The 27,865-nt window shown below is 46.2% G+C and overlaps 1 protein-coding gene across 3 annotated transcripts; it reads right to left on the reverse strand.

Moving 5' to 3' along the window:
* Nucleotides 1-995: 995 nt before the first annotated feature.
* Nucleotides 996-25,681, reverse strand: GCNT4 (glucosaminyl (N-acetyl) transferase 4). 3 transcript variants are annotated; one of them, XM_084880939.1, is made up of 2 exons: nt 25,522-25,681; nt 996-5,436 (listed from the first exon to the last, which is right to left on the reverse strand). In XM_084880939.1, the coding sequence occupies exon 2, from the start codon at nt 5,433-5,435 to the stop codon at nt 4,071-4,073; it is 1,365 nt and encodes a 454-aa protein (XP_084737065.1). In that variant the 5' UTR covers nt 5,436; nt 25,522-25,681; the 3' UTR covers nt 996-4,070. The 3 variants fall into 3 exon arrangements, with proteins under 3 accessions (XP_084737065.1, XP_084737066.1, XP_084737064.1); XM_084880940.1 differs by lacking the exon at nt 25,522-25,681 and adding an exon at nt 25,190-25,335; XM_084880938.1 differs by lacking the exon at nt 25,522-25,681 and adding an exon at nt 24,336-24,547.
* Between the last annotated feature and the right edge of the window lie 2,184 nt (nt 25,682-27,865).

Genomic DNA, 27,865 nt, shown 5'->3' on the forward strand with positions numbered 1-27,865 from the left:
GCTAGGACAGAGGGAAGCTCGTCAGGCATTACCCACCAGCCAGGCCTCCTGTCCACAGGGCTCAAGGCTGGCAGGAGTCTTGTTGCGGACAGCAAGTCTGGCTTTTCCAGGGACTCAGGGAGAGCCGAGAAAGGGCTCTCAATGCCTTATTAAGAACTTCCACAAAGTAACCAAGCAAACACAAATATTTATCTAGAATCTAGATAATTAGATTCTAGATAATGAATCTTAGAGAAACCAACCTGAAAGAGGATGAAGACAGGGAAATCCTGGACGATCCTTTGAGACTTTGTAAAATTAAACAATTCATGTTTGTGTGCCTATGTGCTATATGGTGTACACAGACTGAATTTCTTCCACTCAGCAGTGAAACTGGCTGGGGTCTTCACATACTGGGCAAGTATCATAAACTGAACGAGTCTGCGTGGGGAAATAGCTCAACCAGAAAAAGGCAACACCATGAAATATTTGGGGAACATTTTATTTTACAACACTGGAGAATTAACATCTGGCAGCAGCAAACACACAATGCAATTCCGATCTATTTAAAACTTTTATAATGGGAAATATGTATTTTGAAAATAGTAACACACAGTAAGAGACTTAGAGATCAGTTGATAAAAATGTTTTTAAAAAATCAAAACTCCCATTCCATCATCATCATCAACCGCAAAAACAGCTGTAACATTCATAGGTACATTCATCCACTTTACATTCACAAAGAAGATTGTCATTTCATCGAATACATATCAAATCATAACATTCTGGAAGGCAAGATAAATCTTCAGGTTTAACTCTACAAATTTAAACACTTATATAAATATTTCACTTAAAACAACCAAAACATTAAGAATAGCAGCAGCATGGGTCTTTATTATAATATTACAGTAGTTTGTTCTGTGAGATATATATATATATATATATATATATATATATATATATATATATATATATATATATTTGGTATAACTTTCATTAATATTATTTGATACACTTTACAAACCCCATGGTCCTGGTCTTATCACCAAATAACTTAAGAGTGTAGATTCAATAAATACTATGCAAAGAATAATGATAAAACACAGACTGCAGGACATCCTCCAGACCAGGGGGGATCATGCAGAAAGGCTGTAGGGAAGGGTCAGGCTGGGAGGCAAGTAGGGATTCTGCAGAGTCCCTGAGGCCAGGGCATGTTCTGACCAGCTCCCTGAAGGCTAGATAAGGAATCCTGAGAAATGTGTCTGTGAAATAAAAGAAGGCACTGCCACCTTTTCGTGTTCCATGTTTCATTTGAACATGGAATTACACTGATTAATGACTTGCAAATTTCCCGAGGAACAAGAAATAGAGTCGTTCCTCCTGGGAGGCAAGACACTGGACCAGGAGGTCGACATTTGTTTTTCAGTATTTGCATTTATTCTGATGACCAAAGGCATAAAAACCAAGACTGCATCAGGATCTTGTGTACTTAAACCTGGATAATAGGAAAAGTACTTTAATTCATTCTCCCAGTCTAAGCCACGAAACCAATGTGCTAATCATATTGGCTTAGAAGAAGCCCCACATGGAGTGACTAGAGTTTCTGCATACCTGGATTTGGTTCCAGACATTGCCCCTGCAACCGTAGCTCCTTTTTATATTTCAAAAATTGTGTGTTTTTCCCCCCTCAAAAAGGTAAATGGTTAAGTCTAACAATGGTGTTGGATCTATGTTAGCCTTATTATAAGGCTGTTGTTCCCTGACACTTCAATAATTTGTCCCTATATTCAAAACACTTCATAGCAATATTATTTACTGGAAACAGCCCAAGTGCCCATTAGTAGTTGAGTGGATAATAAAGCTGTGGTACATTTATACCATGGAATACTATGCAGCTATAAAAAAGAACTCCTACCTTTTGTGACAGCATGGATGGACCCGGAGAGCATTATGCTAAGTGAAGTAAGCCAGACAAAGACAATACAATATGATCTCACTTAAATGTGGACTCTAATAAATAAAAAACTGATGAACAAAATAGAACCAGAGGCATGGATATATGAAACAGACTGACAAGAGTTCAGAGTGGAGGGGGATGGGGTAACTGGATGAAGGAAGGTGAAAAGATTAGCCCACGGACACAGACAGCAGTGTGGTGACCGGGCTGGGTGGAGGTAGGCAAAGCCAGGATAGGCAATCCAGTGCTCACTTCAAAGAGCAAAGTGACAGCTGTCACAGTCACACACACTAATGACCTGATAAGTGCATCTGCAGAATCCAGCTCTGCCCAACAGTCACTTTTCTTTAAGAACAAGGACTTGGTGATTTTTTTTCTGAAGAATAACTGTTTTTGAAGCAGGCAAGGGAAAGAAAAGAAAAGTGAGTTCAAGGGAGACAATGGTGCCCCTTGGCAGTCAGTATCATAAACTTTAAAACAATCAGAGTTCATTTCACAGACATCTTAAAAAGTATTTAAATACTTCAATCTTCCCAATAGTATCACACTGGCATTGATTGCTACATCTTCATTTAGTCCCTGAGGCTGACAAGGAAACATAAGATCACCAAGAAATTTTTATGAGATCCTTGATTTCCCGAGACATAAAAACCCTGCTCCTATCCCATTTCACCTCCAGCACCACAGTTGCATTACAATAGGTTTATATTTGACTCACTCCTAGTTATCTAAGGTGTAGGCTTTACAAAATATCTTTAATCAATATTCTTGCTATATCCTTAGGAAAATAAGCTTGTTCTCTCTGGATCTAAGCTATGAGCTTTCATAATTTTAAGTTTGGGTTCCACTTTTAAGTTGCTGAAGAAGAAATTTATTTTAATGACCATAATAATTAGTTTTGAAAGCTGTCATATTTCATTTAGCCTTTTCAAGAAAATCCAGTGATTCTGAGTTTGATAGTTCCATAAAACAAAAGTATACTAAGTTCATTATAAAGAAACTTATATGTAATGGTAATCTATGAACTGGAAGACTTAGGACCAATGTTCTGGAATATAATACTTTGAGTATTAATCAATTTTCATTTTTAATCAGGAAATGTGCTTTGAAGAAACAACTGAATTAAAAGGAGGCCATCATGGCACCATTGTGTAACATGATGCTAAAGTCATATAAATCTCTTTGTTCCTCTTCAGATACCACTTTTGTCTTTGTCTCAATCTCTCTACTTACCCCAAACACCTCCCAACATTCAGACACTATAAATGCCACACCCACAGGGTCTCTGGACCCTGAATGGAATGAGTGAGGCACTAAAAGGTAAATTATGCTTTAGCAAGCAGGAAATTGGACATTTTGGAGATTTTCTGAGGTAATAAAGTCCCTCCTTCTAATATTCTAATGGTTAGAAAAAGTTGAATGAATTGAATTAAGAGACAAGTGGTGTATTGGTCACTGTACTTAAATGCTATTCTGAAATGGGAGGTTTATATGGGTGATTACCACACTCCAAAACTTATTCAGCAGGACCCAGGTTATGTGCAGAACTTAAGATATTAAGGTTGCTTTGTGAGTAGGGAAAGGCATATTCCTTTGAAAGCATTGTATAAGTCATTAAAGCTTGGACTTAATTGCTACACACCTCTAAAAAATTGTCTGGCATTCAGTAGGAGATCAATAAGTATCTGATGGCTGTTTAAGAACCCTGATTTATCTCAGTGGAATTACAGGCAGAAACAAACAGGCCCAGCTGGTATGGCTCTGTGGCTGAGAACTGACCTATGATCCAGGAGGTTGTGATTCAATTCCTGATCAGGGCACATGCCCGGGCTGCAGGCTCAATGGAGGCATGGAGGAGGCAGCCAATCAATGATTCTCTCTCATCATTGATGTTTCTCTTTCTCCATTTCCCTTCCTTTCTGAAATCAATGTTTTAAAAACTTTGTTTTTTAAAGAAACAAACAAAAGTACTCAACCAACTACAGGCTAACTGTCACCAAAGGCTAAGTCACTCTCCCTTGTGCATGGAATTTCAGATCCCTTTCAAACAGTTAGGAAGTTAAGCTCATGTGGGATAGTATACAACTCCATATTAACTCCATGTATCAGATGCCTTGTTTCCATCATGATTTTATCATGACGAGATGGTGGGATTTTTATCCATAAATAACTTTTCTGAAGACAAATTGATCCACTCTCTCTGTTGTTCTTCAAGTTTTTCTGCCAAGCATTTAATCAAGACAGGGTCCACCTTAGAATCAAATTTATTAGCAAACCAATGTCCGTCTTTGATAAGCCACCTCAATTCTGCTGCTCCATAGATGCACACACTTCGGCGGTGAGACCCAGTACAACTGGGATAGAAAAGGCCTTCGTGGTAATTCCACTTGACAAGGCGTGTCTTACTCTGTAGATCAGACACGTCCTGGGCTGACCGAGAAATCTCCCCAGGGATTCCTGGCACCCGAATTAAGGTAGCCCAGAAATGCTCATCAGGCGAGTAGGTGTCTTCACACCAGGCAAAAAAGTCTTTAACGAGGGAGCTGTTGAAGACATATCTAACAAATGCTCGACTTAACACAAAGTAAGCACTGCCAACAAATACCTCAATGTTATGAGGGGGTGCTTCTTTGGAGATGTTTGTCCTTACTGGTAGCTTCACATACTCATAAGGCACCTGTCTGAGTTCATGGTGATAAGTGAATCTTTCCGTCTTACTTTTAGGGGGTTTCACTGTCTCTAACATATTTGCTCCATTGAGTTTCTTCAACTCAGACACTAGTTCAAAGTTGGACTTCAAAGGAAAGTCTTGCCCACACAGGTTGATAACATATTTCCATTGAACCGAAGACTTGAGAAGATCTGACAAGCAATTTAAATCAGCTTGGAGTCTGGAGATGTGGGCATAATGCACAGTCTCTAATTTGGAAGCAATGAAAATATTGGAGAAGCACTTAGCTAAATTGTTCATGGCGACTTTGAAGGTGTCGGGTGACTTACGGTCATAATGGATGCAGTAAATATTGTGCTGGTTGTAGATAGCGTGGATTAGCCTTTCAACCATGATTGCATCTTTGTGAACCACCAAAGAATAGGCTATTGGGAACCTCTTCTCTTCCCTTGAAATGAGCTTTTGATGGTACCTTCTTAGGAGCTGATAAACATCACAATTGCTGGTCATTGCCACAACATCATCATCATCCAAGTCGATGATGTCTCTTCTTCTAATCTCCAGAGTCTTGCCAATTTCCAAAGGCTCCTGTTCATAGACTCCCGAGCAGTTAACTTTATATCGGACTTCGTGGCTAACATGGGTGTATCTGTTCCTTACAAAAGGGGAGGTACTGAGGAAGTGCTCTACCAAGTAAATACCTCTCTGGGGGAAGAGGAGTCTTCCCACATTCAGAAGCTTCAACAAGGAGAACAGCCACAGGGCTAAGAACAGGATGAAAACTTTCTGCTGTAGGGGGTATTTAATACAACATCTGGATATCTTCATTCTGTAAGAGGCAAAAGGAATAAATCAGTGGAAACATGAAGATAAAATTACTTCAACAGACACAGACAATAGGGTGGCGAAGGCCTGGGTAGAGGGCAGGGGGCGGGCTGGAAGAGGTGAAGGGAATTCCGGGGGAAGGGCACATATGTAATACTTTCAACAATAAAGATTAAAACAAGTTTCTTGCCTTGAGAGAATCCAGAAATAAGGAAATGGAACTATGTAGAATGGTGGTATTTTGTGGTATTCTGTACTAACTATATCTAATTTTGAGAGATGTTGCTTACCAAGTAGAATGGAAAATAATGTAAACTACTAAAATATAGCCCAGCCGGGTTTGGCTCAGTGGGAGTGTTGATCCAGGAACCAGGAGGTCACCAGTTCAATTCCCAGAAGGGCATATGTCTGAATTTTGGGCTCGATCCCCAGTGTGGGGTGTGCAGGAGGCAGCCAGTCAATGATTCTCTCTCATCATTGATGTTTCTATCTCTTTCTCCCTCTCTCAAATCAATAAAAATATATATATTTTTAAAAATATACAGATATTTTAGTACTATGTCATTTATATTGTTTGCATTTCTGCTTAGCATATTTGGGGAAGGAATACTCTGGTCCCTCACTACTGAAGCTCAGACATGGGACCCAGAGTGTGCTTGCCACCTCTCCCTTCTGGGTGCCCTGTGACCTCGCTCTCTGGGCAGGCAGGCAGCCAGGCCTCCTAGCCCCACTCAGCCTCTCCGGCAGCAGCTTGGAGTCAGAAGTGTGTACTCCAGGCATTCCGTTCTCAGAAAGGCTCGGGGAAGCGTGGTGCAGAGGGGGCCCCGGTAAAGGGCGGTGGGACCAGATGCGGCCTTTGCCTTTTTACTTAAGTGTGAAGCTGATAATTAAATGGCACTTCATACATGACATGACAGCTGTGGGAGCCTTTATAAACCTCTTTAGCAATGGGAGGGCTTTTCACTTTAATCACCGTGGTTATCAGTGGGAACTATTAACTAATGCTAATTTGAGATTTCATGGATCAATAAAGTAAGAAAAGAAAAAGCAAAAAAATTCATTTGGGTAAGATTCATTCTAATTCTATCCGTTTATGTAAGTTGCTTTCTATTTATGCCTAATTACATGAATTAGGACAATGATGAGATAAGATTGTTTGTTTGGAGATTGATTAATCTCTAAGGTTGTCACAACACCCAATTCTGGTGAGATCGAGTGTGTTCAGGGTGGTATGGCCATAGACACAACACGAAATCCCCAAAATGTGCTCCGGCGTCTGGGGTTGTAATTTGTGTCTGTCGCCTTGTTCATTGGGAGTCAGTTTTCCCACACTTTCTCGCAGTGTGGGGCCCCTCGGGGGATGTCTGTCTGCTGGCCTAGGCCTGACTCCCTCTCCCCCTGCCAGGGAACTGGCCTAAGCTGGCAGTCGGACATCCCTCTCACAATCCAGGATCCCTTGCTTCTTACCACCCGCCTGCTTGCTCCTTACAGCTCGGCTCGCTGCTCCTTAGTGCTGCCTCGGAGGCAGGAGAGGCTCCTGCCACCAGGCTGCGTTCACCAGCAGTGAGCCTGGCTTCTGGCTGAGCAGCGCTCCCCCTGTGGGAGTGCACTGACCACCAGGGGGCAGCTCCTGTATTGAATGTTTGCCCCCTGGTGGTCAGTGCATATCATAGTGACCAGTCGTTCTGGTCATTCGGCTGTACCGGTTGCTTAGGCTTTTATTATAGAGATTACAAGTAATCTCTCACCCAGGGGAGAAGGGTATTTCCCTTCCCACCCGCCCAGGCAGAGAAGGAAGCCTGATCTGGCGTGGAGCCTATCTCCACATGGGTTCAGTTCCTGGTGATGTCGGCGGAACTGAGAAGGAAATGACGGTGAGGTTTGCTCACCAGAGTGCAGCTGAAATAGGGTCTATTTGGATAATTCAATAAAAACCCAACAGGATGTTGAATGAAGCTTTCCCCCAAAATCATCATTTCCCCCAGCCCTTCCAGGTGCTGTTTACAGCCTTAAGGGAAATAGCAGGCACAAAGGTGCACCCAGCTAAGTAGTTATAATTGCACTCAGGGCTAAATGGCCACAGCCATTAGCAGCTCCTCAACGCACTCTCCTTAAGTCAGCGATTGCAAACTCCAGACATGTCCTGGAAGTGCATGCTTCCTGTCCCAGGGAAAGAAGGGGATGGTAGTCATGAACTGGAGGAGGGAGACTGGAAGAAAGGTACTGAAGAAGGTTTAGCCTGGGCACCAAGAATGAGGGGCCCACAGGCCATATTTGCAGATTAGGTGGCCTCGGCCCCCTCCAGGCCCCTCCCTTTCCTGCTGCCTCCCTACACACCTGCAATTCCTTCCAGAAACTCCTACAGGTTGGAGGGGGGCCACTTGGGAGAGAGGAAAGGAAGTGCCTGTGTGGGCTGCAGGATGCCACAGACCTGGGCTTGATCCCTGGAGAAACACTTAGTAGCTGCAAGGCTGATCAAACCAACCTCGGAAGCCCGGTTTTCTGACCTCAAAGTGGGATTGGCACCCCTCCCCCCAGCTGCTATGAGGGTTCAGGAGACCCTGTGACAGGGTCACTCTACAAGCACACGTGATCAGGCCTCTTTTCTTCCCATGCCCAGCCTGCCAGACTCTAAGTCTGGGAGGGTGAGCTGACTTTGTGGGGTTTTTTAATGAAAAGAATTCACTAGATAATTCCATGTAGACGGCATTAAGGAGATAACTGACTTTTACTCTTCCAGTCAAAGTGAGAGGTGGAATGCTTTTGGAAAGGAGGAAGCTGTGGAGAGCTAAGAGCTCACTTGGGGGCTGTGGGGGGAAGAAGAGGAATCCACGTGGGATCCTGAAGCCATTGGGTTCAGCTCAGGAGAGGCCTCTACCCCTCAGGAACGGCCCATCGAGCACCTCGGTCCTGGACAAGCCCCTCGACCTCTGCATCCTCATTGGTGGTTGGACGTTAATAATAGCAGCAACCCCTGAGGAATTTGGGGCTGAACAAGGGGATGCATGCGCAGTGCTTCAGCACAGCCCAGATCATGCCAGCCGTGGTTCCGTCCCCTCCTCCCCACCACCTCCACCCTCATGCCCAGACACTACTGTTTCTCAGTGGTAAGCACTTTTTTTTTTTTTTTTTTTTTTAGATTTTCCCCAGACTTTTGGCATCCTGTCTTATTTTTCAACCTACTTTCTATTCCCCCTAAAAGTCTCAACATAAATTCACTATTTTGGAATGAATAATGCCTGAATGCCTCCATGTAATGCTCTTTATGAATTTGATAATATCATTATTATTAATGTAGACTCATTCAATGGAGTTGCTACTCAGGACACTGTTCTAAGTGCTCTGCATGTAAGAATTCAACCCTCTCAACAGACCAGTGAACTAGCACCACCTTTACTCTCCCGACAAGATAGTAAACTGAGGCACAAGGAGATTGAGAAGTTGCCCCAGGCTACAGGGCTAGAAAGTTTTTTTAGCTGGAACATGAACCCAGAGAGTCTCATTCCAGAGATGCACCCTTAACCCATTAGCTAATACTGTCTCTTGGCATCGAAAGAAAAACTGTATTTTCCACAACAGTTTTGGTCCTTGACTAAACTCTTTCATTATTATGTCTTATCTAACTGTCCTAAAGCTGGGACAGAAATGAATAGCAAACCACGTTTGAAGTCCTGAGCCTTCCACCCGTTTAGGGATTATTTATTTACATGGGGAACGAGGCGGGGGCCAATCCCGGTGGGAAGGGAGAGATGAGTCAATCTCCCAGCCCGAGGAAGGCTCTGAAGGAAAAGAAAGCCAGCTCATCCCAAGACATTCCCGCCTCGTGTCCTGTCTCCGTGTACCTACTGACTCATCTGTTTTGCAGGGGCAGTGACACCATTTGGGCTCTGAGAATCACTAATTATGTCAGAAAACTTTCTGGAGGAACTCTCTCTCTGGGTGGAGACTGTATTCCCTTTGTGGGCCACCTTCAACTTCTTAAACTTTGCATCATCATGTCTGTGTGAAAACAGGATTTGAAGAGTTTATTGATTTAGAAGTGTTAAGATTTTGTTTCTTGCTGAAGTCTTACAAAGAAGAATCATCACTTAAGAACACTATTATAAAGATGAGCTCACTTGCCGAAACTGGTTTGGCTCAGTGGATAGAGCGTCGGTCTGTGGACTGAAAGGTCCCAGGTTCGATTCCGGCCAAGGGCATGTACCTTGATTGCGGGCACATCCCCAGTAGGGGGTGTGCAGGAGGCAGCTGATTGATGTTTCTCTCATCAATGTTTCTAAATCTCTATCCCTCTCTCTTCCTCTCTGTAAAAAATGAATAAAATATATTAAAAAATAAAAAAAAAGATGAGCTCACTCATCAAACAAACAAAAAGAAAAACCCCTCATCCAGTTGCATGAGCTAAGGTCCTTCTACTGAACCCAGCTCCTTGATTTCAACAAAGCCAGGGGTTCTCTGCACATCACTGAACCCAGAGAAAGTTTTGGAGCACAACCGCTAGCCGGAGGATGACCCAGCCAAGATGAATTTCCTTCCCTCCCCTTGCACCCTCCCCCCCCCCCCCCCCCCACGGCAACGAAAGAGTCTGCAAAGGAGCAGGAAGGCAGGTCTCCTGTGCAGGTGGCCTTCCGTTCTTATTGTTCTAGCCCAGCGGTTGGCAAACTCATTAGCCCACAGAGCCAAATATCAACAGCACAACGAGTGAAATTTCTTTGGAGAGCCACGTTTTTTAAACTTAAACTTCTTCTAATGCCACTTCTTCAAAATAGACTCGCCCAGGCTGTGGTATTTTGTGGAAGAGCCACCACACTCAAGGGCCAAAGAGCCGCATGTGGTTCAAGAGCCGCAGTTTGCCGACCATGGTTCTAGAGGAAGATTGCAACAACAATTATCCAACTGAGAGCAGAAACAATAAGGAGGCAAAATACGAGACAATACAAATTAAGAACAAACAGTCCTAAATGATAAGAGGGGATAGTATCAGAAAGGAAAGGAAAGGGTTTTTCCATTCTCTGTTTATGAAAGTCAACATCTTCATTAAACCAGAAAGTCAGAAAAGTCTCAGAGAAAAATACAAACTCCTTAGTAATCCACACACCCCCCCCCCGTGTGAGAACACTCTGTGGGCGGTGTGTCCTTCCAGACTGTTTTCAATACATCTTGTTGGGTGTTTTTGTTTTGTTTTGTTTTTTGTTGTTGGTTTTGTGTTTTTTTTAAGCTTGTTTTTAATAAGAAATCTCACTATATCGCACTGTCTTATGTTTCTTTCATTTCACAGTATACTGTGAACAAGTCCTAATCTAAACTGGGACTTTAAATTGTTAGAGGGTGATTTTGAACAGGGGTCAGCACACTTCTCTATAGGAAGAAGACATCTGAAGAATAGCATTTACTTTCCTGAGCCTTCTCCACCAAGGCTGGATGAATTAACCCACACTCTGATAAGCCTGGGAGCAAAATTAAAAAACGGACAAGGACTTTAATGGTGACCGAGTCCAAATTCCAACCCATCATTTAACACCGTTCCATTCTTGGGATGCTGGGAACATGTTTTCCCATTGCATACACGTTTGTGCACCCACCGGAGCCCCTCGAGGGATTGGACATATCTGGGCCCCTCCAGGCAGTATTCTCTCCAGCCAGGCTCGACAGCCTCCTCCGGCCAAAGTCAACACAGGTCTCCATGCTGCTCTAGTCATGGGCACATAACTGCCCCTCCTAATTGTCTAGATCTGTGGTCAGCAAACCACGGCTCGCGAGCCACAGGTGGCTCTTTGGCCCTTGAGTATGGCACTTCTACAAAATACCACGGCCTGGGCGAGTCTATTTTGAAAAAGTGCCGTTAGAAGAAGTTTAAGTTTAAAAAATGTGGCTCTCAAAAGAAATTTCAATCGTTTTACTGTTGATATTTGGCTCTGGTGACTAATGAGTTTGCCGACCACTAGAACTATTTACAGTTTCTTGTTTACTAGAGGCCTGATGCATGAAATTTGTGCAAGCTCAGCCCTCACAGCCACTTCGGCTTGCCTCGGCCTTCACAACCCCGGCTTTGTCCAGAGGGTCGTCCAGAAGGTTGCCCAGAAGTTTGTCTGGAAGATTATTCGGCAGTCCGGTCTAATTAGCATATTATGCTTTTATTATTATAGATTCCACTCAATATGCCTATGAGGTCGGTATTGTCATTATCCTCATTTTTCAGATCAGGAAATTGAATCACAGAAGATAGATGTGGAGGAGCCAGTATTCTCAACTATGGCCCAATTTTAGAGTCTACACTTTTTAAAAATATATATATTTTTTATAGATTTCAGAGAGGAAAGGAGAGGGAGAGAGAGATAGAAACATGAACGATGAGAGAGAATCATTGATTGGCTGCCTCCTGCACACCCCACACTGGGATCGAGCCCCCAACCCAGGAATGTGCCCCGACCAGGAATTGAACTGTGACCTCCTGGTTCATAGGTTGATGCTCGACCACTGAGCCACACCAGCCGGGCATAGAGCCTATACTTTTAACCACAATGTGGGGCTGCCTCTCTAAGCTCTTGACAGTAGCATCCAGAAAGGATTCTGGATCCACCCACCCCTTTCCACTCCATCAGAACCTCTCTAATCCACGGCAGCATCCACTCCTGCCCTCCTAGGAAGTAACCTCCTCACCAGCTTCCTTTGCTTCCCTCTAATCCATTCTCTGTACAGCAGCCAGCAAGGTCTTTTAAACACATAAGTCCGATCAACAACCCCTCCGCCCCCCAGTCTCACTCCCAACACTTAAAACCCTCCACTGGGGTTTCACTGCACTTAGAATGTAATCAGAAATTGTTCCCATGGCCACAGGGCCCAGTGGTTCCTGCCCTGCCCTCCTCTCAGCTTCATCTTATTCTGCTCCAAGCAGCACCAGCCTGGACAATTTCCTAGGACACCAGCTTCTTCCCTGCCTAGGACCTTCGTATAGCTATCCCCATGTCAGACCGCTTTCCCTCGGGCCCTGGCCTGACTGGCCCCTCACATCCCTCAATGTAGGAGGAGTGTCTGATCACCCTCCTCAACTCTCTCAAGTCCTTGTTTTCTTCTTAAAGAAACAGGTTAACAAAGTGGCAGTAACTTTCTTAACCCATTTATTTCTTCTCAACATGTATTATAGGTTTTATTTTAGGTTAATATAATAAAGAATTTAAAAGACTGTTAAGTTAAAAAACTAAACATCTTGCCCTGGCCAGTGGCTCAGTGGTTAGAGTGTTGACCTACACCCTGAAAGGTCACCTGTTCGATTCCAGGTCAAGGGCACAGGCCTGGGTTGCAGGTTCAATTCCCCCAACCTAATCCAGCGTGTGTGAGAGGCAACCAATCCATAATGTCTCTCTCACATTCATGTTTCTCTCCTCCTCCCTCTCTTCCACGCTCTCTAAAAATCAATGGGAAAATATCTTCCAGTAAAGATTAACAAAACAACAACAAAAATCTAAGCAAACTTATGCCAACAATAGAGTACAGTAAAAGCAGACGCTTCAGATTTTCATACAAATTCTAATGTTACAATCATCGGAACCATGTGGTGCTGTGCTAGAATGGAGGGATCAATGAGGTGAGATTCAGAAACAGACCTGCAAGCTTTTACCTATGGCTGCGGAAGAGAAGGCAGTTACCTCTCCTCCCTTCCTTCTGTAACAGGAGAGCCCTGTATTGTTGTAGCAGAAACGTGCCCCTCTAAAAGCCTTTCCCCCCGCCTCCATTCTATAGAGCAGTGTTTCCCAAACTTCTCTCATGATGAGAATCACCTGGTGGAGTTGTTAAAACACAGATTCCTGAATCCCAACTAAGAAGTGCTAAACTAGAATTTTTGGGAACATATAGGTAAAATTGTATACTTAACTAGTGCTCTAAGACAGATTTTATATACAGAGCACTAAGTTAGGTATGCAATTTTACCTATATGTTCTCAAAAATTCTAGTTTAGCACTTCTTAGTTGGGATTCAGGAATCTGTGTTTTAACAACTCCACCAGGTGATTCTCATCATGAGAGAAGGTTGGGAAACACTGCTATAGAGGACCAGCCAGTGAGCCATCATGCCGTCTCTGAGAAAGTTCTATGAAAACCCTAACCTGGGGGGACCTATGCCATTGGTTATCGATCCCCTCGGTCCATTTTTCTACCTGAACCCCAACATGGCGGCTAGCCTTGTAGCTGCCATCTCGGCACCATGAAGCACCAGGTCAAGCGAGTATCAGAGCCCTCAGCCCCCAAACCTCCATCCACTGAGCCAGCAGCAGCAAGGACCCACTCTGCGTCATCCTATGAGAAAACAACAACACCCTTCTATGTTTAAGATGACCATATGGAAAGAGTAGTGTTTCACACACACACACACACACACACACACACACGCACGCACGCTTAAATTTAAACCACGCTAACGGGTCCACTTATACAACAGTACAATCCCATATATAGCCAAGTGCAAAATTATGTGTCTCAGATGATGCTGAATGTCTGTCTCACCCATCTGTATGGAGAGGCAGATGGAGGCTTTGGGTAAACATTGGAAGGAAAGCAGACTCCAAGATTTCCCGAACTAACTCTAATGTTGGCATGAACGGGGCAGCCTGCTCACCAAACCTCAGGGAAGCACGACTCAGCTTATGGCAAACCTCCTTTGGTCTGGTTCTGGCCATAGGCAGCGGGCAGGCCACATGCTTTCTGAAAGTCACCTTACAGGCGAGCAGCCTTCTGGAGAGCTGGTTCTAACAAACGTGTTACAAAGAAAAGATATCAGTGTCTGTAGGCTGAACCACATTGAGCCGCTGTGAGTCACTCTCCCGTTCCTCCCCGACCTGCCTGACCCCATTCCTCTCCTCCCTGCCACACACTGACACCCCCCTCCCCATCTTACCCTCCTGCTCTACCTTTGTGTACAACCTAATGCGTCTGGAATGTAAAGTGGACAGGTCTGAATTTCAGTCCTGACTGCCCTAACCAGCTGTCACTAATCTCGTCACCCCCCTGCTTCCTCATCAGTGAGAGAGGGCCAGGGCCTGACTCACAGGGGCACGTGGGGCAGAGCTCTTGGCCACAGGGCACACAGGCCTGAGGGTAAGGGGCGGAGAGCAGTTAAACAACAGCCGGAGGAGGAGCCCTGAGTGCCACAGAGCAGGGGCTGTCCTCATAGCGGGCACTGGATTCCATCCTCAACATGCCACTGCCACCCCACACCCTCATGTCTGCCCACAGAGACCGCCTCCCAGAGGCAGCCTTGAGGGTCTATCTACCCCCTCCCCCCCACCCCAACCCCCACTTCTCCCCCCCACCTCCCCACCTCTCCATCCCCCTCACCCCCCCACCCCCAACCCCGCCTCAGGCAGAATGATGCTGAAGGCCCATCAAAGCCTTCAGCATTCTCACTGCCAAGGGGGATCAGATGGCCGCCCACTGTGCTATTCTTACGACCTTTCTGTAGGTTTAAAACTTTTTAAGACAGCTTCCTTTTTGTTTGCTTGTGTGTGGTTTTTTTTTTGTGTGTGTGGGGGGGGGGGGGAGAGATAACGGGGACTAAATGCCTTTGAACGCCCCTGCCTTGTATAAGGATTCACACGTCCATTCTGAGCAGCACCGTCTTAAACATCCTTACAAGCCTGGTGTCACTGCTGGCCTCTCTATAATATAAACTTCCTGAGTATCACCTGCTTAACGTCCTGGTTATAGAAATAACTTTTGTTGTTCCATATTTATGAGTTAATGGATCATACATGCATTTTCTACTATTTTATTGTCATAAAATATATAACATAAAGTTTACAATTTTAACCGGTTTTATGTGCAGTTCTGTGGCATTAAGTCCGTCCACGGCTTTGTAGCTGATACCACCATCCATCCACAGAACTTCTCACCCAACTGAAACTCAGCACCGTTACACACAAACTTCCATTTCTCTCCTCCTCCCAGCCCCCGGCAGCCACCCTCTACTTTCTCTTTATATGAACTGGACTCCTCTGAGAACCTCAGACAGGAGGAATAAGACAATGTTTGCCTTTTTGTGACTGGCTCAGATTACGTAACACAAAGTCTTCAAGTTTCATCCATTTTCTTCCCTTAAAGGCTGAATGATATCCCATTGTATGTATAGACCACATTTTGTTTATCCATTTGTCTGTCCATGGACACTTGCATTGATTGCTCCCATCTTTTGCGAATAATGCTGCTATGAACATAGGTGTTCAAACACCTGTCATGTCCCTGCTTTCGCTTCCTTTAAGTACCTATCTTATACACATGCCTTTATGCTCATATAGCCTACTTCTATCCCCCTTCAATTGGTTGCCCATCCATCCAGCAAACATTGACTGGTCCCATCATGTGCTAGGCAGGCACTATACTAGATTCTGGGGAGATACAACTAGAAACTGTGCTGCCCAAGAGAATACAGAGAGAAACAGTGAAGTCCTGGGTGACCTGAACAAAATCTCCAGAAATCCCAGTCATTTTGTGACATTTAAATTTTACTGTAGCGGCAATTCCCCAGAAAAGGCCACTAGCTAGCAGTTGGAAATGCTTCTTTTATTCGGGGATTTTCATGCCATGGGATTGACTTTATGTTCCTCCTGTTTTAGGATCTTCCCCTGGACACCATCCTTTTCTTCAGCTCCAGAATCTCCATATGATTCTTAAAAAAAAAAAAAATGAACTGGTGACCTTTTGGTGCCTGGGATGACGCTCAACCTACTGAGCAACACTGGCCAGGGCTCCATATCATTCTACTAGTATGTTTTCTTGATCCAGTCTTCACACTTTAATTTGTGTCTACCTGTGTGCCATCCCACCTCTCTGTGCCTTTGCCTGCCTCAGAGCAGGGCAGGGTGGATGCTGGAAAGGGAGAACCTGGTGGAAGATGACGACTGGCAGAGAGAGCCTCTCCTTTTAGTAAATGTGTGTGTGTGTGTGGGGGGGGGGGGGGGGGGATGGGAGGAGGGCAGAAAAAGGATGCAACAGTTTAAGTATTCCAAATATGCTGCAATGAATGTAGAAGGAAGAGAAAAGAAACCTGGGTAAGCAAGGGCCTGTGCTGAGACTGTTCCTCCTGGTCTAGGCACCAGTGCCCGCCCTCTGCTGCCAGCTGAACCAGCAGCTTTGTCACAGGTGGTCCACATCTGGCAGATGCCCGTGACAAATGCCAGCGTTCACAGAGCCTCTGGAAACAGGCCCAGCCTATCCAAAAGCAGACAGGCCGCCTGTGCAGGCTGAGCCCAGGAAGCCCTCCTCCAAAGGGACCACCTGGTCTATTTCTCCCTTAACCAGATCAGCACACAACAAAGGGGGACAGACAGAGAAGGAATGAGAGCAAAGAGCTAGAAGAACCGAGTGTTCATGGACGTTTACTTGAGGTTACGAAGCGCTGCACTGGCACCAGACACGTTTTTCTATTTGCTGCGGGAAGGGAGAACCCTTCGAAAGAGGTTTGGTGGCATCTTAGAAGAAAGTAGTCTTGGATTTTTTTTTTTTTTTTTGAGATTTTTGCAGTTTGGTTTAAGGTTCCTCTTTCAGTGCAGGGGGAGGGAGGAAGAAGAGGACTCCAGGAGGATTAGATAAGGGTCATGAAGAACAGTATAGAGCCGAAACTGGTTTGGCTCAGTGGATAGAGCGTCGGGCTGTGGACTTAAGGGTCCCGGGTTCGATTCCGGTCAAGGGCATGTAGCTTGGTTGCGAGCACATCCCCAGGAGGGGGTGTGCAAGAGGCAGCTGATTGATGATTCTCTCTCATGGATATTTCTAACTCTCTATCCCTCTCTCTTCCTCTCTGTAAAAAAAATCAATAAAATATATTTAAAAAGGAACAGTATAGAATTTCAGGCACTGCTTCATGCTCTAGCAACCATGGCTAAAAGTATTCTTGCCATGAAGTTGTTTTGCTTTTGCCTTTTAAAGCACTTTTTGAGCAATTACATTACCTAGTTGTACTCCTTTAAGAATCACGTATTTAAGAATCATGCTGACAGATATATGAAAAGATGCTCATCCTCACCAGCTGTAAAGTAAATGCAAGCAAAACCACAATGAGATACCACCTCACACAGTGAAAATGGCTATTATCCGCACAACAGGAAGCAGCAAGTGCTGGAGAGGGTGTGGAGAAAATGGAACTTTCACACCTGCTGGTGGGAATGTAAACTGGAGTAACCTCTATGGAAAACAGTATGGAGGTTCCTCAAAAAATTAAGAGCTACCATATGACCCAGCAATCCCTCTTATGGGTATCTATCCCCCAAATTTGAAAACACCTATTCATAAAGATATATGTGCCCTTATGTTCACTGCAGCACTGTTCACAATATCTAGGACATGGAAACAACTCAATGATGACTGGAAAAAGGGGACGTGGGTCATACATACAACGGAATATTACTCAGCCATAAAAATGATGAAAATTTCTATTTGCGACAACATGGCTGTATCTTGAGAGTACCATGCTAAGTGAAGTAAGTCAGATGGAAAAAGATGAGAATCATATGATTTTACTCATATGGGGCAAACAAAACAGTATTGACACAGATAACAGTATGGTGGTTAGCAGAGGGGAAGGGGTGGAGGGAGAAGGAAGAAGGGAGAAAGTGAAGGGGGGTCAAACATACGGTGATGTAAGGAGACCAGACTCTGGGTGGTGAGCATCCAACACAACATATATGTCTTTATTAACTCATCTCACCCCAATACATTTCATTTTAAAAATCCTAAAAATAAAAAAGAATCATGTGTGCGCAAAACTTTACATTATAAAATAACTTAAATGTCTTGGCTAAATATGGACTTGAGTTCTAGAGCTTGGGAGAAGGGAGAGTGCAGTGAAGCAGAGAGGACAAATGAGGCACAATTTTACCTCCTATTATTTTTGAAATTTCTGAATTCAGCTTCATCTGACTGTAGATAAGTTGAAAATTACTCCTGTGTCACCTATTAAAAAAATCTCAGTTGGTGGTATAAACATAAGAGCAGGAAAGAAGCCTTCATCACAAACAGCTCCTGAGGAGGTGCTTGGATGATGTTGGGAGAAGCCCGCCCACCCGGTGAGAGCAGCTCTCCCTGGAGAGACTGCCAGCAAGCACTTGAGAACAGCAGTCATTTCAATGCAAACCGCCATGGGACTGGTGACAACTGCTCTGATGGTAAGCCCACAAGGACTGCAAAGGATGCCAAGTTTTCAAGCCTCATTAACTGTGGGGAAATGCTCATAGTGTTAATCCCTCAGGCCAGGACATCAGCGGCCAAATTGGCAGGGGACATGAAGGTTTCTACGAAAAGGGACAGAAATAGGACACAAACAGATCTAGTAAGATGAAACTTAACAGAGATCAAGACTCACACTTAGGTCCAAGAAATCAACTGCATTTGTCCCAGGTGGAGAAATGTGGTTCCACAGGAGCATCGATGGAGAACAGCTGTGTTTTGGCTGGCTCTATTATTTGGAAGAGTCTCTGTTTAGTATAAAACTGCCAGGTGAGTTTTTCTTTTAAAGGCAGCAAAACCAAGTCTAAAACCAAATCAATGTGGTTCTCCCAGAGTGAGGATCACAGAGCTGCAGAACCCTAAAGGGATCCTAGAAAGCATCTTCCACCAGTTTAGTCCCTGGGACAGAAAATTGTCTGGCCACAATATTCCACAAGGTAAGCAGCACAGTGAAAAGCTAATGACCACAAGAGGGAAATGAAAGGTTAAGACCAAAGAAGTGAAAATTCAAGAGGAATGAAAGCTGGCTCTAAATATTTTTTAATATATATATATTTTTTTATTGATTTCAGAGAGGGAGAGAGAGAGAGAGAGAGAGAGATAGAAACATCAATGATGAGAATCATTGGTTGGCTCCCTCCTACATACTCCCTACTGGGGATCAAGCTGGCAACCAGACCTGTGGCCTGCCCGGGAATTGAGCCGTGACCTCCTGGGTTCATAGGTTGATACTCAACTACTAAGCCACACTACTGGGCTTGGCTCTAAATATTAAAATGCAGGTTGCTGGACCCAGAGGTCCCAATTCAGCAGATCTGAATTTGCATTTTCCAGGTGCAAATTAGTAAGTTCCCAGATGATGCTGATGTAGCTGGTCCAGGGACCATACTTTGAGAGCCACTGCTCTAAGTAGCAGAATCATAGTTGTTCTATATATATATATAGAACAACTGGTACACACACATACACACACACACACACACACACACACACACACACACACTAGGTGTACCAGTTAATAATACAGATTTTGTAATCAAAGAAAACATGATAATTTCAAGAGAAACATAGTGATGACCATGGCTAGCTACACATTTCCGCCCTCTTTCAGGTAATTTGTGGATACCGTCCCAATAGAACTTTTCTTGTTTTGAGGCAAAACATTCAGAGACCCAATTTTCCACTTCCTCATACGTTTTGAAGTGATACCTGCTGTTAATTCGTTTGGTCATCTCTCACTAACCCCCCTGCCGGCCTGGTCGTAGGCAGCCATCTTGTGAGGGTTAATTTGCATATTACCTTTTTATTATATAGAATATATATATATTTTTTGTTATATATATTTTTTTTAAATTTTTTTTTTTTTACTAAGACCTATCATTGACAATGGCCTATTTTTTTTTAATATATTTTATTGATTTTGTCCAGAGAGGAAGGGAGAGAGATAGTTAGAAACAACGATGAGAGAGAGTCATCCATCAGCTGCCTCTTCCACACCCCCTACTGGGGATATGCCCGCAACCAAGGTACATGCCCTTGACCGGAATCGAACCCGGGACCCTTCAGTCCCCATTGAGCCAAACCAGTTTCGGCTGGCCTATTTCTTAGTAAGCCCAATTTAGGGAAACTTTATCGATTTTAAAACTCCACACATTGGTATTTAAGATTATGCTTAAAAGTTCCACCTTTACTTTCTGACCCTTAGTGTTTCTTATTAGTTCAGCTTCATAAAGCAGACTGCTGTTTCTGCTTCATCTTCTGGCATTTTATGTAATAGGCCATTTCTCTCTGGTCTTCTTCCACATTTCCTTATTTTTCTAGTATACTCAGCAGAAAAGCTTCATCACACATTAAGACGTGACCTGCTTTTATCAAATGGTATCTGGCTGTTCACATCTTCTACAATAGGAAATATTGATCCACTCCTTTCCCCAAAGCCCACACCAAGCCCATCCTTCCCAGGGGCCCATTAGGGTTTGAAGCAGCTGCATTTAATTCCTCGTTAATTTTGTTTGATCTTATGTACTTGAAGCTTCAGACTTTAGATCTCACAAGGAAAACTACCAGCAGATGGAAATGCATATAAAATGACATGTAAAGCAATGCAAATTAATATTAATACAAAACATATATCTCTACATTGCTTAGGAAAAGTCTGATATTTGCTTTGCTCCTCTGCACTCTGGTGAGTGTCACGGGATCCTTTTATTACAATCAATTTGATTTTGCTGTATTTATTTTGTTTGTTACAGCTAATTTTAAAGAGCATCTGGCACCTGACACTTGTTGACATGCTAAGTGAAAGATGCCCCTGCCTGTGAGTTAGGCCAGTGGTCGGCAAACTGCGGCTCTGTTGACTAATGAGTTTGCTAACCACTGCGTGAGGCATTACCCTTACCCAGAAGTTTTGACTTAAGGTTAAAGACATCAGCACATTATTAACATGTTTTTTAAGTGTTTTTCCCTAAGGCAGTGGCCGGCAAACTCATTAGTCAACAGAGCGGCAAACCTGGCTCACAAGCCGCATGTGGCTCGAGAGCCGCAGTTTGCCGACCACTGAGTTAGGCAAATGGGATCCTGGCCTTTACTTTGCTACTATTTGGCTCTGAAGGCCTTGGACAGGTTCTCAAAATTCTCTAGGTCTCAGATTCTACATCTGGAAGTGATGGAAACGACATCATCATAATACACCTACCAGCACTAAGGCTTATTGAGCACTTCGTACCAGGCACAATGTATACACGCACACACATACACACACACACACATTGTACATGCACCATGGGGCATGTGTACACACATTGGGCATTCATGAGGCACGTGTGCCTACCTTGTGCATGCATCATACACACATTCATACATTGTACAGACACTGCACATACACAATGCACACATGCAATCCTCACAAAAGCCTGCAAGAAGTCACCTCAGAGCATGTACCCCTTAGGGGTGGTGCCATTTCAGAGGCCAGGAGACAGGAGACCAGGCAGGAAGGTCAGGGAGCCTGTGCAAGGTCAGAGCTAGAACGTGATGGGGCCACTCCAGGGGCCACGCTCAGCCACTCTGCAGCTCTGTGGTGTGATTCCCATCAATGTTTCTCCTAATCATTGAATCTGCATATCTACAAAGTAAAACTTCAAACTTCATAGACATAAGTGCTTCAAAATTTGTCTTAGTAAGATGTTGAGATTTGTTACATGAGTTTGATATCAAAATGCCAGCATGACCAGCCTGTTTTTACCTAATGCTCCCAGAATGGAAGGGGCTCCAGGTATCCCGTATGTTCATCCCCTCCTTCCCACTCGCTCATTCCATTCACAGATCAATGTGTGCAGCTCTCGCATCTCAAAAAACCCAGCCCTTGCCTGGCTGGTGTTGCTCAGTGGTGAGCATCAACCTATGAACAAAGAGGTCACGAGTTCAATTCTTGGTCAGGGCACATCCCCAGATGGTGGGCTCAATTACCATTAAGCGGTGTGCGGGAGGCAGCCAGTAAATGATTCTCTCTCATTGATGTTTCTCTCTCTCCCTCTCCATTCTTCTCTGAAATATATATATATATATATATATATATATATATATATATATATATATATATATATATATAAATATTTTTTTTTTAAAGCCAACCCTCTGTCCCACCTCTAATTCAAGGGGCAATTTCCAGGGAGGTAATTCCCGCTGCGCGTGTGTACACACACACACACACACACACACACACACACATACACACACACACACACACACACACACCCGGTGCTCACTCCCGCTGCAGCTCAGGTGGAGATCCAGCACCGCCCTTGCTTTCCTCCACCTTTTCCTATGAAGGCAGGGGCTTTCTTCCAGGTCCACACCCCTCCCCGGCCCACCCCAGGCTTAAAACAACAGGTGACCCCCAGCTCTTTGGAGGGTAATCTGCAGCCTGCTGTATCCAGACCCTGAAGTATTTCTACTCTCAAAGCCTAGAAAGCTTTGAGAGTAGAAATACTCAGAGTCAACAAAACCAAATCCGCCCCTTCTCCACTGTTCCCTCTTTTGCACATGGCAGCACCACATCCCCAAGTGCTCAAGCTTAAACTCAGCGGCATCACCCTGCACTGCACTCTCACATCCTGCACTCTCACACCCTACACAAAGCTAGTCACCAGGTCACTCCGGGGTCTGCCGTCAATCCACCCACCTGTGTGTGTCATCCCTGCTGCCACAACCTCAGCCCAGGCCACCAGGCCTCTCACTGGCCTGGAGCCAGCTCTGTCTACTTGAAGGGCTGACAAGTCCACTTCCCACACAGTCACTGCAACTTTGAATTTAACTCTCACCTGGATACTTTCAGACGTGAAACAGTCCTGAGGATCAATTCCACAAGATGGCCCAAAGATCGGGCATCATCTCACCCTGGTACCTGCCCACCTCAGCAGGTGCCTTCCTACTCCAGGTCACACCAGACTGGAACAGCCCCTGCTCTCCCCTCCTCAGCCTCAGGGCACACCCTTCCCTGGGCCCGCACACTCCCCCTTTTCTCCTTTGCCTCCTCCCACTTAGTTTATGCAGCTCCTACTCATCCTTCAGGTTCTAACTTACATCTCCCCAGGAAGGCCTCCTTCCTCCACCCCAGCACACCTGTGCTCCCACAGCACCCAGCGCTGCCAGGCACACAGGACGTGCTCAATAAATGTGGGCTGATGAAGTGACCTTTCCACCTCGCATTACAGAATCCTCTCTTACTGCTTTCTTCCCGCCTTTGGAGCTGGCATGGTTTTACTTCCAGTCCGTGGTGCTATAAGCTCCAGGCCCCCAGCACTAGCGGGCCCGCCGGTTGGCTATTCTCAAGGGAGAGAGAGCAGAAGCTAGGCACTCTCTGTATAGTCTTATGTCTCCACCTGCTCCTGCCTCCGTGACCCACAATCATGCAAAGTTAGTTTCATAACTATGCACTGCCCTATCCTGAGAGTACTTAACCTGGTGCCATCGAGTGTGAATTTGGACTAATTGCCCAATGATGCCATCCACCCCCACAAACCACCTCTCTGCCTACTGTGTGGCATTTAGCAAATAACTGTAAACTTGACCTCTCAAAGGAATGGATTCAAGAAATAATCCGGAGGGGACACTTCTCCCCAACTCCCAAAGGAAACTCTGGTCTTTTCCACAAACTTTCAGTGCCTCACAGCCCGATTCTGTGATTCTCTGCAAATGCAAGTTAAACAATGATTCCACAGCATCTTACCTGGCCATTTCTCACAGCGACAGAAAAACTGCTCTCTGCTTAGCTTTAAGGATTTTACTTCCTCATTGCACAGTCAACAAGCACTGTGCAAAGGACAGGCTCTAGAATGCCTGGGATAGGTGGTTGCATAGAAAGGGCACGTTCGCGCAAGATAAGATCCAAAGGGGTGGCTTTCCTGACTACCAAACAAGGTGGACACTTAATACGATCTATCCCCAACTCCCTTAATAGTCTAGTTTGCTGCTTTTTTATTTTGAGGACGGAAAAAAAAGACAAGTGCCTCAAGGCTAACGACAGCTCCCCACGAGCCCACACGGACTACACAATACACAATACACAAGTTTCCTCGGCTACAACCACGAGAAAAAACCTCCCCCGGGCGGGACAGCAGTTCTGAAATGGACACAGCACCACCACCCGCCAGCCTAAGTGAGGAAGGTGAGCCGACCCCGGAGTGCGCACCTCTCGGCCCGGATCCCGGGGCCCCAGCCCGCCGGGAGCGCGCCGCCGCTTCGCAGGGGATGGAGGGCTCCGGCCAGCCCCGCCGCCGGCGCCGGACCTCCGGAGCGCAGGAGACCGTCCCTGCCCAGGGCGCCGCGGGGCGGTCAGTCCCGCAGCCTCCGGTGCCCGGACTATTAGGAGACATCCCCACCCCCAAGCCACACACTCTGTCCTATTGGGGAAGCCGGGGAAGCAGCCCGTTCCCGCGGGCGCCGCCTCCCTCCCTCCCCTGCGCCTCCCCCCGCCGCCTGGGGGCCAGGACGCCCAGGTCTTGCAGGTCCAGGTCCGAGGAAAGGCTAGCGGGCGGGGCCGAAGACACAGGCGTGGGGACCCCGTCCTTCGGCTCCCTTCACCTGGGCGAGTCTAGGAGGTGGCCCTCCGGCCAGAAGGACCCAGAGGGCGAGCCCCGGCCCGGGAAAGGCGCATCCCGGCGGCCGCGTCCTCCCCCCGGGGAGCGTCCGGAGAGAACCCCGGGGCGCGGCCACTCGGCCACCCCGCTGCGCTCTGCCCGGGGCCGGGGTGCGGACCCGCGGACCCGGTCTCCCAGGACGCCCTCCCTCCGCCGCGCTCCAGGGAACTCCCGGCGTCCGCTCTCCGCCCGGGCCCTGAAGTTGCTGCGCACCGCGGAGCCGCCTCCGGCCCCCATGGGGACCCCCGCAGGCTCAGCCCAGGATCCGAGCCCCTTCCCCGGCAGATCCCCGGCTCCCTCTCTCGAGAGGGACAGGCGCCCAGCCCAGCCTTTCCCCGGAGGTGAAGTGAAAGTCGCAGGGAAGACAGGGTCCAGCGGCTGGGACAACGGGACCAGGTCGACTTACGAAAGAGCGCGGGCAGCCCCGGAGGAGGTCCCCTCGGCTGCTGAGGTTGCCCTGGAGGGGATCTCGGCTGCGCCCCGGACTCCCGGCCCCTCTGCCGCCTTCCCCGGCCCCTCGGCGGCGCGCCCTGCCCAGCAGTTCTCTCCCTCCGCCGGCGGGAGCGGCCCCCGGGACGCGGAGGGGAGAGGAGGAGCGCCGCCGCCGCGCTCCCGCAGGGGGAGCTCCGGGCCCCGGGGTCCCGGCCCCGCGCTCCGGGCCAAGTTCCCAGGCTGCCCGGAGCGTCATTCAGGTTCTGTTCCCTCCCCGCGTTCAACAGACCAGAAACGCGCCCTCACCGGTTTGTCTCAGTGGATAGAGCATCAGCCTGCAGACTGAAGGGTCCCAGGTTCGACTCCGGTCAAGGGCATGTACCTTGGTTGCGGGCATATCCCCAGTAGGGGTGTGTAGGAGGCAGCTGATGGATGTTTCTCTCTCATCGATGTTTCTGGCTCTCTATCCCTCTCCCTTCCTCTCTGTAAAAAAAAATCAATAAAATATATTTAAAAAAACAAAAACAAAAACAAACCAGACCAGAAACCAGAAACCCGGGGCCCGAAGAGCTGAGCGACTTGCCCCAGGTTGCTCAGAGAGCGGTGACAAAGCAAACTCACATCTACGTGTTCTCTCCCCTACTCCCCTCCTCCCCCCAAGCTGGGCCCCCGCGAGGCGAGGCTCTGCGGGACTCGCCCGCTTCCATTGTAAGTAACAGTGCCCCTCGCAGCCTGGAGAAATGTCATCGAGCAGCAGCGTGGGAAGGGGTCGCTTTATGCCCAGTAAACTGAGCACAAAGTTGTTTTTTCAATCAGTGCCTAAAGCCAAACAGACTCCGCGGCTTCCTCTTTAGCCGCAAGCGGGGTGAGGGCGACGGGCTGCGGGCGCGGTATCCGGTTCCAATCCAGAAAGCTCAGCCCGAAACTGCCTGAGAGCAGGCGCTCGCCTGCTCAGCCAATCCGGCCGTATCTACCCCTCCGCCCGGGTAGCTGGCTCCTGGGACTGTGCTGACTATTAAACGGGCGCTCTGCTCTGCGCTGCGCTGCGCTCCTCATTCAGTGCTGCCCTCGCAGGCGCCCCGCGGTGCGCCCTGCTTCACGGCCAGAGCTCCTAGGGTCTGCCTGAAGCGGCGGGGAGCGCACCGGAAAGCCACCCGGCTGGTTTCTTTACTCCTTCCTCCGAGGTCTACTAGGGTTTAGGGATCAAGCAAGAGGCAACCAATCAATGTTTCTCTCACATAGATGTTTCTCTCTGTCTTTCCCTTCCTCTTCGACTCCCCTAAAAATCAATGGGGAAATATCCTCAGGTGAGGATTAACAAACAAACAAACAAACAAACAGGATAGTCTCCAGGAAAACTGAGTTTAGGCAATATCTCAGATGAATAAACTTGACTCATTCTTTATACCTGGAACTCCCTAGATGGAAAAAGAGCCCACGAGCAGATACCAATGTGCTCATCCTGAAACTTGTCCAGTAAGACGTCTACATTCCATTACCCACCAATGAGTATCACCATCTTCCCTGATTGCCTGTCATTCACCAACATGAGCAAACACTGACTCCCTCAGAGTGTGTAGGTTGTCATCTTCACTCAGAATGATGTTGACACTGTTTTCAACATTTTTAAAAAAAATATTTTTTTATTGATTTTTTACAGAGAGGAAGAAAGAGGGATAGAGAGCTAGAAACATCAATGAGAGAGAATCATCCATCAGCTGCCTCCTGCACACCCCCCTACTGGGGATGTGCCCGCAACCAAGGTACATGCCCTTGACAGGAATCCAACCTGGGACCTTGAGTCTGCAGGCTGACGCTCTATCCACTGAACCAAACTGGTTTCGGCTGTTTACAACATTTTACATATATTTTCAGGCAGATATATTGGTTGAGAGAAATATATGGTACATCACAGTGTAAGCCTGAAGCCAGATTACCAGGTTTAAGTCCTAATTTCACCACTTGGAAGCTGTGTGACTTTGGGTCAAGTTATTTCATCCTGTATCTCCATTTCCTCATCTATTAAACAGGGATACTATTGATATTTCTTACTTCATAGGGTGTAGTGAGGATTAAATGAGTTAAAGCCTTGCAAGAGCCTATACACCAATGACTAGTATATATTAAGTGTTCAATAAAAATTAGTTCTCACCCAAACCCTTACCCCTCACACACAAGGTGTTTTGTTTTTTTCTTTACTGGCAGCCTGAAGTCTGACCACTCATCACATGGGGATGTACTTACTTCTCTCAGCCAATAAAGGTAAACCCAATTCCCTGTCAGTAAATGATTAAGGAACACTCAGGTGGTACATTTCTGAGACACTGGCCAATTTTCTGGGGTGGTGGTGATATTCAGGAAAGGTTTATTCCCAAAGGATGTGCATTGACAGAAAATGTTTCTTTTTCTTTAATAAATAAATAAATAAATAAATAAATAAATAAATAAATAAATTATTGACTTTTTACAGAGAGAAAAAGAGAGGGAGAGAGAGAGAAACATCCATGAGAGAGAGACATAGATCAGCTGCCTCTTGCACACCCCCTACTTGGGATGTGCCCGCAGCCAAGGCACATGCCCTTTACCAGAGTCAAGGATCCTTCAGTCCGCAGGCCGACACTCTATCCACTGGGCCAAACCAGTTAGGGCT

Source organism: Pipistrellus hanaki (genome assembly GCF_964339955.1).
Source record: "Pipistrellus hanaki genome assembly, chromosome: 4".
Taxonomy (NCBI): Eukaryota; Metazoa; Chordata; class Mammalia; order Chiroptera; family Vespertilionidae; genus Pipistrellus; species Pipistrellus hanaki.